Source organism: Pelecanus crispus, chromosome 8, assembly GCF_030463565.1.
Source record: "Pelecanus crispus isolate bPelCri1 chromosome 8, bPelCri1.pri, whole genome shotgun sequence".
Taxonomy (NCBI): Eukaryota; Metazoa; Chordata; class Aves; order Pelecaniformes; family Pelecanidae; genus Pelecanus; species Pelecanus crispus.
In genome coordinates this window covers 259532-269574 of record NC_134650.1, presented here as the reverse complement: position 1 = coordinate 269574, position 10043 = coordinate 259532, and the positions used below count along the sequence as shown (strand labels likewise).

Genomic DNA, 10043 nt, shown 5'->3' with positions numbered 1-10043 from the left:
TATGAGGGTGGGGAGGCACCGGAACAGGTTGCCCAGAGAAGTTGTGGATGCCTCCTCCCTGCAAGCGTTCAAGGCCAGGCTGGATGGGGCTTTGAGCAACCTGGTCTAGTGGAAGGTGTGCCTGCCCACGGCAGCGGGGCTGGAACTAGATGGTCTTTAAGGTCCCTTCCAACCCAAACCATTCTATGATTCTACGAATCTGCTGCACCATGCTGTCCACAAGATGTGGCAATCCTTAATAAAATCATCCATTACAGTTCATCCAATTTCATTTGTTACAGTACACATGAAAGCTGCACCATAAAGAAGCCCAAGGACAGTAACTTAACCATTAGTTTTTTAATTGTGCTATCCCGCTGGCTGCTTTTCTCCTGAAAGCCAAAGTGTGTGTCAGATCCACAGACAGACCAGCAAACAGCTGTCACCTGTGGCTACCTGCAATTCCTCTGACACTTCTCAGTCCTTCAACATAGATGTGGCACCTATATCTAAGTGCCTGTATCTACTGCTTTAGTGGAACATCTTCTGTGTAGTTTAAGACAAGCAGAAGTCCTTAAGTAACCAGGCAGGTAACAGTTTCTGATGTAGACAGCAATGATACCACTAAGAGGTCATCCAAAGAAGTTCAGTAAAGACCAGAGGTAACAGGGCAGAATCAACTTCAAATGTATTTTAACTCAAGCAGACAAGCTCTTCCCAATCCCTCAGTTAGGAGTAGTCCTGGGTATTGGACCATGTCTGCCCTCTGACTGGAATGACTTGGTGAGAAGTACAGCAAGTTCTCTCATCTCAGCATAGGCACTTTCACAGAGGCTGCACCTTTGCCTGTTGGGGCACATCCATCTTCAGCTGTGGGCTCTAGTAACTCCTGCTCTCCATGTGAAGGCAACAATGAATGTAGAAATTTCACTGGAAAGAAGTGGTTGCAAGCCCCATCTGCAACGTCACATTCAATGCACAGGTTAGAAGTATCAGCATGGTTCATGGTGTTACAGAAGACAGATTCAGTGGAGAGACACGACGCGTGGGAGTGTTGTTGGCTGACAGTGACGCAGGGAGGAAAAAGGGAGCAGCAATATCTGTGGATGAGGTTTCTCCTTGGTTGCGAAGCTGTAAGATCTGCCGCAGCAGGGCCTTTCCTTCTTCTCTAGTCTGAAAATAATTTGTAAAAAACCAAAACAATACACCTATGGATGGGTGGTTTCTGGGTCTAATTCAGTATGTAAGCAGTTAAGTTACAGTAGTTTGTCATTTTGTAAGGCTGCAAGCTATAAAAACAATCCTCGTTTCTCTTTTATTCTGCTACTTAAAAATGTTAAGGTATGTCTTTCCTCCTTTTACTCACTTAATTTGCATGTTACTATCAACCACTGAAGCTGTCTAAATATTCCAGCAAAAAGTAGACTGGAGAAGCTTCAAATAACCTGAATTCAGGTTCTCCTGAGTTCCAGACAGCTTTGTGAAGGACAGGCCAAACACCCTGCACTCATGGCTAGTGTCTACCTCTAGGATGAAGTTAAAAATCCAAAATTGCCCACTTACAGATACAGAACATCTCAGAATACGGAGTCACATACAAACCCCAAGTACTGTTATATCCTGTGCACTGTCTACACACACAGAATGAGAAAAAAAGAAGTTATGCAAGTACCATCACTACACAGTCTGTGGGAGTCTGTGACCATTTAACCACCTCACCACCAAGATTTTCAGCAGTCTTAAGGCAGCCATGTGGAGCCTCAAATTCTTTTATTTAGTGAACACCAATAACACATGGTTCAATTTTACTATCTACACCATACTCCATGATTTTAGTCAGTCATAAGCAGCATTAGTGATCAGGTATACAACACAACCACACAGGATGTGACCTGCATGGCAGACAGCCCTCATTCCCTTCAATAAAGGATTCCTTCTACTCTGAAGGGAGCCAAGATCAAGGTCATAGATCCTCTAAGAAAGAAACACCAAATATTGCGCAACTACTCACATCATTGAATGCACAGCATTTCTGAGCACATGCTGAGGCTTCATCCCAGAGCTTACACTTGAAGTAGTATTGGGCCAGGTAACGGAAGGCAGTGCTGACCTCCAGGTGCTCCACTATCTCCTACAGTGAGGGGGGTAAAAACCATCATCTTTGAGTGCCTTCCAAGGCAGTTCTACACCATATTTACTTCTCGTTTTATTCCCAAGATATCATCTTACCCCACAGGAATAGATATCCTGGATGTATTTGATATAGCACTGAGCTGCCTGTTCAGATTCATTCAGCTGTTCATGCAGCCTAGAAAAGGAGAAAAATGGACCACTGGAACAAGACTACACTGTCAAAGACCTTCTTGGTCTATGAGACAATACCTACTCAACCTGACCTGGACTAAAGCCAAGTCTTTTCCTTCAGAATTTGCAAGACATGCACTGTGTACTGCCCCTCATGGAAACAGATGATCCAGCTTGAGAACATTTAGATTACCAGGAAGGGAGCCAGTCAGATACTAACTGCTAGAAGCAGTGACCTTTGCTTTGAAGCTTTTAACACAACTTTGCCATCCTATTAACTGGCTATTTCCTCCAGTGCTCCTTCTTTCCCCGCTACATCCCCGAAGTCTTTGTACAGCGGCATCACCTTTCACTTGCCCTTTTCCTTCCCCTTCACTTTTTCCACTTTATATTACTTTATCCCCACCAAAAATTAGAGCTGATGTTAGAGTGTTCACATTTATTTCACCTTAGACTCTTTCCCAATGTCACAACCATGCACTAGGGGGAAAAAATTTTTTAAAAAATCAATCTACAATTTTGTACATCATCTACTATCATGGATTCCTTTAAGCTTCAAACAAATGCAGTTGCACTGCCTGCTCAAATCACATCAGGATTCAGAGGTCCCTTGCAACCCACATTATGCTGATTCCCTCTAGTTATCCTGAGGGAAACTTAAAGCTAAAGCTGGACACCAGAATTTGCAGTCACTACAGACCTAAAGATACCAGTTATTACACAGCTCCAAAATCAATACTACCTAACAGCAATTCTGCTTGTTTTACATCTAGTGTTTTATCATTACGTGTCAAAGTAACACAATATTAACAGCTCAGTAATAATACATACTCACTTTGCTAGTTTCACCAGTGCCATTTTCTCCACATCTCCCACAGCGTAAGCTCTCCAGTAGCACTGTCAAGGAAGGAAGGTCAGTTAAGCACACCACAAAAATTATTCCAGCTCATGATTCATGCAAGCAAGTTAGAAACAGAAAACAACATGGCTTTCCAGCAAAGGGGCATGCATCATCTGTAGATGACCCTTTTCATTTATCAGCTGCTCTAGTTACATTGCAGCAGAACTTCCCCAATTGTAACTGCCACACAAATGGTTTCAACAAGATCCTAACACCACACCACATGCATTTCCAGTAGCACTAGCTACACAATTTTGCTGCGACTCCACCTAGTGTCCTGGGAGACATCCTAATGTCTTACTCCACACACCGGTTCTCACCTTTTTAGCTTCCACCAACTGATTGAGTTTCTCATAGCATTCTCCTAGAGCAACCAGCATACGAGAATCATTTGGTCTGTAAAAGAGCAATTCCTAAATGTAGTTTAATGGACAGCCAGCTGATCTCAGGGTGGGGGGGGGTGGGGTTGGGGGGCGGAATCTACATCCGGCAGTATCTGTCATCCTCTCTTACATAAAACATCACTTATACTCCTGACCAGCGTTCCTTGGCATTTAACTGACAAAGCCTTTGTTAATTATTAAGTAATATAACTAAAAAAGATTTAGAATAGTGAGACTGCACAAATCACATAGCATTGATGTTCTCCCTTCCCCAACTTAGCTCCTGCATGTAAATTCCTTAGCTAGTTAGCAACCACATCAGAGTGAACACCAATAAACATGGCTCTGTTCTCAACTCTACCTGAGCTGGTGGGCCCGTCGGTAGTAATAGAGACAGTAAAATGGCATTTTGAGGATTTCATAGGTTTGCCCCAAGCCATACCATGCTCTGTAGTCCCTTTTGTTCACCTCTATTGCATGTCTGTCAAAGAAAAGGAGATGAACTAGTCAGAAAGCAGTCAGGATCAAAACCAAGACAGAATTTAGCAGAAGACTAACAAAAAATAGAAGATACTACTTCAATCCTTATGTATGCAGACTCAAACATCATTTTGTGCAGTACATGAGTGATACCTATAAGCCTGGATAGCTGCAGATGTGTTCTTCATTTCCATATACTCATGTCCCATGAGTGTCCAGGCTCCCAGATAACGAGGATTCAGTTTCAAGGCCCTCTGGAAATAGAGTGCTGCTTTTTCATGCTGGGAACGCAAGCTATAATAATTCCCTAAAGCAAAAGTCACAATATTTAAATAAATTTAAAAAAAACCCCACAAACAAACAAAATAACCCAGCAGAGAAGTAGCAAACAGATGGAAGAGGTATTATCTACTACGTCTTAACTTAAATTATAAAGAGGCCTATTAAAGGCAGACCTGATTCAAACCTCAAAAGACCTAATAGCAGTCTGTGCTCCAGTGTTCTGGTGAATCTGTTTCCGGTTGTACCAATCAATTAAGATCCCATCCCCCTGGCCTTAAAACTTATGTCATGATCTAACAAATTCATTTCCTGGTTCTGACATACAATTATTTCCATTGGAGTTTCAAGACTATAAATAAAGGGATTATCAGCTACATGGGCCTTCATAATGATTTCATCAACTCCCTTCTGCACTGACAGTATTACAGCAGCTCTTTCAGAGAGAAATGAGGGAAAAGGGTACTCTGTCATTTGGTCTGCTTTTTAGGCTGCCTGAAACCACATTCACCAAGTGGTGTTGATAGCCTTGCTGGCTGATCGTTTTCACAGGTGTTTCTAAGATTTCCTTGCACAGCCTGCACACAGCATAATAAAAACATGTAAAAGAGCTGGCTCTCACCAATTACACAGCAGGTCTCAACACGATACTTGTCTATCTCGCAGAGATTGTGAGCCAGATAGCTCAACTCAGGCTTCATGCTCTAGTGAAACAAAGAAATGAAAGTGATGAGAAAAGGAATGTTACAGTTTCAAAGAAAACCTAGGCAGCTAGCAATGCGTACATTACATCTATTTCATGGAGTTGTGAAGCAGAAAGCAGAAGCTGAAAGCCTATATTCAGAGAGGCTAGACAGCACCAGCTGCTTTGCCAGTGTTTAACATACCTCTGATAAATACCATCATTATGGACAGGCAACAGAAAGAGTGCTTACCCTTACATACAGCAAGTTGGAGAAAGTGTCCATGTTTTCTATCCTGTAAGGATCTTGTTTCCTTAGCTCGTTAAAGATGGATAAAGCTTTGTCAATATCTGAAGAAAGAACAGCAGATGGGAGAACAAGAAGTATAAATGCCAAGTTTGCATTAAGAGGCTCATTCCTACTAGCTAGTAAGCGACACTGACCTCGGATATTGTGGTAGGCAACTGCAATCTGAGAGATGATGTAAGTGCTTTTGGAAAATCCTGCATCAATGAGACTCTGATACTTCTGCAGAGCCTCCTCTATCAGCTGCAGCTCTGTATAAATGTGTGCAAGAAAGAACTCTTTCATCCATGTATCTGGCAAGGACAGGAACTTCAACTAGCAAGAACCAAAGAAGAGGAGGAACAGATGACAATCAGTAGTATTCTAAGAGCCATGTGTGGCAAAGAATCCATTATCTTCCCTCCCACGATTTAGTAGATGGTCTCAAGGTAGGAGGCTTTCCTGCAATCACTTTCTTAAACCATAACACCAGCTATAAAAGAGCAGTATTAGGACCAACAATTAATATCAAGTTCTTCCAAAGGAGAGACTAAGTAATGCCTATAAATTGCAAATATTGGAACGGGAAAGCAGCATTAAGACATCCAGTCTAAAAAGCAGTACAATATGGACCATGTAATTCTATTTAGTCACTCCCAATCTATTCCCATGACTGCTGAAATTGCAGAAGAATTGAAGCCATTTCATTTGATCAATCAGTGAAGGATATATTGTCTTCAAATCTGACAGCACCTGACTTCCGCTTCAGCCACTGGCTTTATTTCTCCATTAAATTCAGAAGTCCTTCAAAAGACTGTACTTTCTTCCTATGTTTGAACATCAATATCACATCACTATTTTTGACGAGCTAAGTGAACAGACTCCAAATAATCTCATCAAAAATGCACTTCCCTTTTTCCACAAATCAGTAAGGCTCTCTTCTGTGCCACCTCTACCTTTTAAAATATTCCACCAGCCAGAATTGACTGAAGAATTCCAGGAGTGGTCTCATAAAATCCCATGCATAGAAAAAAGAAAAATAATCTATTTTGGTTTTATATCTAAGTTCAATTCTTTGATACAGTTCATCTCAAATGTGCAGCTTTGTATTTGACAAAGGGAACACCTACATTAGTGTTTTAGTTTTAAAAGCAGTGATTCTATATATGCTGTCAGGCCACCAAAAATGCTCAATAACTGTGAACTACAACTAGATTGGGGGGGGGGGGGGGGGGGGGGGAGAAAGAAGGAAAAAAAGAAAGAAGGAAAAAAAGAAAGAAGGAAAAAAAGAGTATCTTAGGAGGATCTCCTTCATGTGACAAGGCAATAACTCTGCTGACTACTTCAGAATACGTGAATTAGCCATTTCTTAAACCACGATAAGAAATTATACCTGCCTGTATAAAGATTCTCAAGCTACAACATGGTAAGCAATTGAAGAAAAAGAGGCTTTAACAATATCATTTACAATCTTGGATTGCCTTGCCTGATAGAGTCTCACAGAATAAAGCAGTGGGAGACATCAATCTTGTGGCAACTGAACCATCGGTTACTGAATCAGGTTAAGCTCTGGAATTTGTTACTGCATCTTGATATCTCCCAAGTTTTACCATCTCTTTATCTGTAATCAAGTTGCAAAGTTCCAGCCAGGCTCCCCAGTGCAAAGGCAAGACGTGGGCAGCTTCAACGAACACATCTATTGCTTCTTTCACCAGGTCCAGCTTCCGCAGCACGACACCATACCTGTAAAGAAGAGTTATCAAGTTAATCAGAATCATAAAGCTCTGCATATCCACATGAATACAACAGAAATACACGCAGACACTTACAGATAAAGGCCAAAGCCATCCAGTTCCCGTGCCTTGTGTTTCTTGCTGAGCTCAACTCTCAATTCTCGTAGAGCTTCATTTTTCACCTGTCCTTTTTCCAGAGGTCCTGCATGAAGAGAAAGTCAAACAGCTAACTTTCAATCAAGATTCTTACCACAGCAATTATGAAGTCTAGAGTATATTCAGAATCACTGACATGACCTGAAGGCTTCCCAGTCTGTGATTATTTTCCTCTTTTTAAAAGAAAATCACTTAGCCTGATCACCTGCTTTAACAGAAGAACTAATAGATGAAAATCCATAACCTGCATTAAGCAAAGTAATTGAGAGAGAATGAAAAGAAATCATGTTACAGCACACTATTATCCAAAAATTCAGGGGAAAGCCATAAAACCAAGATGATTTACATGAAGAGGCATTACTGGAAGCTTTATTATATTGTCTTGTGTTCCCTGACACCAGACACTTACCCAAACTATCGACTGTCTCATCATCCTTCTTCTTTTCCCCTGACTGTGGAAAAGAGGAAAACCAAGATTACATTACAACAGCATATTCCTTATGTTTGCTGCAATGCTAGCAGCAGTATGCAAACTGAGTTTTCACAAACATCGCAGTTCTAAAAAACAACACCCCCATCTCCCTTCCCCCCAGATATGTAATTTGGATTTCTGGGTGGTCATTTGGAACAGAACAGGCAAAAAATCAGGTATGTCACGGAAGGGTGGGAAGCAGAGGAGTTCAGTGCTAAAAAGCGACTTTTTTGTCTATCTTACCAGATATCTAGAGTACATATACAAGAAGTAAGCTTTCTGACTCTTGCAGCCTCGTAGAAAATAGGCAGCCCTGTCATATTCCTTCAGATCAAAGTAAGACTTGGCTAATGTATAGGCATCCAGATCACGAGCATCCTCCTGCAAGGACACAGAAGAGTTTAAGACCTCAGAGGCTCTGACATGCTTTAGGAAAATCACCTAGTTACAAACATATCAACGAAACTGCTCTGAAAGCTAAAAACATAGTTTATTTATTCTCAAAGATAGTTTGAGTACAATTAGAAAAGTCTCTGTTGCCTCACATGATCTGATTCCTAGTTCTCAAATAGTAAGTACAGACTCGTTAGAAACATTTAAAATATACAGTGAGATTCCAGAAAACAAATTGTGGCAAGCTGCCAGAAGGCATGAATTAGCTGTTCAATGAATATGATGAATGACCATAAATAAGAAACCTACTCAGGAATTCCATATCAAACCGTATCAACCCACTAACTTAAATGCAAACATTTCCTTAGTAACTATGCCTTGAAATGCATTTATGACATGTTACACTTCAGTAATTTAACAAAACACACATATACCTAAAGGTCCCACTCTACACCTACAGAGGTGGGGATGGAGATACAACTCGTTTCTCTTGTGTCCTAAGGAGCACAAGTTTAATGGCACAACATAATCTGTATTACAGTAAGTTTTGGCCTTAGTAAAGATGAATAAAAATTAAAATTAAGTAGCACGATTTCAAATTTTGCTTACAGAGTATCTCATTTAGGGCACAGCAACATGTAAAATGCAATGCTTTCATCTCAGAAAGCATATTCAGCTCTGTCCTCCCCACTAAATATAGAATGGAAGGCAACTTCACCGCATTATAAAATAATCAGCATTCAGAGCAGGCTCCCGCACATATGCTTTTAAGAAGACCGCTATCGCATTTTTTCTGTAGCAGTTGTAGACAGGGTTAAAAAGCAGCCCGCGATCCCTGCCAGCCAGAAGAACTACAGCATTGTCTCTCCGAGCTCGAACCACTTCTACGCCCGCGGGCACAAAACGGGCTCAGGCCCGCCCCACCCCGCGCACGGGTGCCCGTTAGCGGCGCGGCCGCGGCCCCGAGCAGGCCGCAGGTCGTGGGAGCCGCACTCGGCCGGGCCTCCTCCCCCCAGGCAGTACCTCCGTGAGCGCAGGGGGCGGCGGCAGCTCGCTCAGCGGCAGCGGGTCCAAGGCAAAGGCCAGCTCGGAGGCCCTGCGAGGAGAGAGACCCGTTAGCACAAGGCCCGCCGGCCGCTGGGACGGGGCCCGCCCGCGGCGCTCACCACTTCCCGCTGTGCTGCAGCCCGCGCTCGCGGCTCCGCTCCGCCACGCTCAGCAGCTGCTTCTTGATCTCCCGCAGGTCCGAGAAGTCGCTGCTCCCCAGCCCCGCCACCACCCCCGGGGCCGCCATCCCGCCGGCGCGCCTCCCAGCCAATCACAGCCCCGCACACTGAACGCCCTTCGCTCTGTAGACGCAGTCTTCTCCTTGGGTGAGCTCGAGAGGCCTCGCTTCCAATCACAGGAGGCGCGCTGAAGCCTTGACGCCTGATTGGCCAGTTGGGGCGGAGACGCACTCTCACCGCGTAGCGCTGCGCTGCGGCCGCGACAGCGGGGCTTTGGACCGCGTGGCGGGGCGGGAGGGCGGGGGTCGGGTCTGGCCCGGCCCGGCCCGGCCCGGCCTGGCCTGGCCTGGCCTGGCCTGGCTTGGCCTGTAGGGGCGCGGAGGGCTCGGCGACCCCGCCTGCCGATCCGCCCGCTCAGGGTGCGTGAGGCCTTGACGCGCTGCCGCTTGGCGGTGCTGCGGCCGTTCTGCCCGACGGCCGCCGCTTCTTGCCGCACCGCACGGCGCGGCCTTTCTCGGGGCTGGGGCCGGCTTATCCTGCCGGGCCCTGCGGCGTAGCCCGGGGGCTCTGGGTTGTTCTCGTGGCCCGTGCTGCGGTTCCCGGTGCTGCCGCCCGAGCGTGGGCTGCGGCCTGAGGAGCGGGGAGCGGGCCCGGAGCGCTGCCCGCGGGGCCCTGCCTGAGGAGCAGCCTCCCCTTCGCCCCTTGCTCTCGGTCTGGCTGCCGGGGCCCTTGCTGGGAAGTGGGAAGTACCACCTTTTGGAGCAGGGAA

The 10043-nt window shown here is 44.8% G+C and overlaps 1 protein-coding gene across 1 annotated transcript; it reads right to left on the bottom strand.

Moving 5' to 3' along the window:
- Positions 1–263: 263 nt before the first annotated feature.
- On the bottom strand, positions 264–9342 carry CDC23 (cell division cycle 23). Its single transcript, XM_075715103.1, has 16 exons — positions 9215–9342; positions 9072–9144; positions 7899–8036; positions 7593–7635; positions 7124–7229; positions 6905–7037; positions 5453–5630; positions 5262–5359; positions 4949–5030; positions 4201–4354; positions 3929–4048; positions 3505–3580; positions 3119–3180; positions 2209–2287; positions 1991–2110; positions 264–1152 (listed from the first exon to the last, which is right to left on the bottom strand). The coding sequence occupies exons 1-16, from the start codon at positions 9340–9342 to the stop codon at positions 982–984; spliced, it is 1761 nt and encodes a 586-aa protein (XP_075571218.1). The 3' UTR covers positions 264–981.
- Positions 9343–10043: the final 701 nt, after the last annotated feature.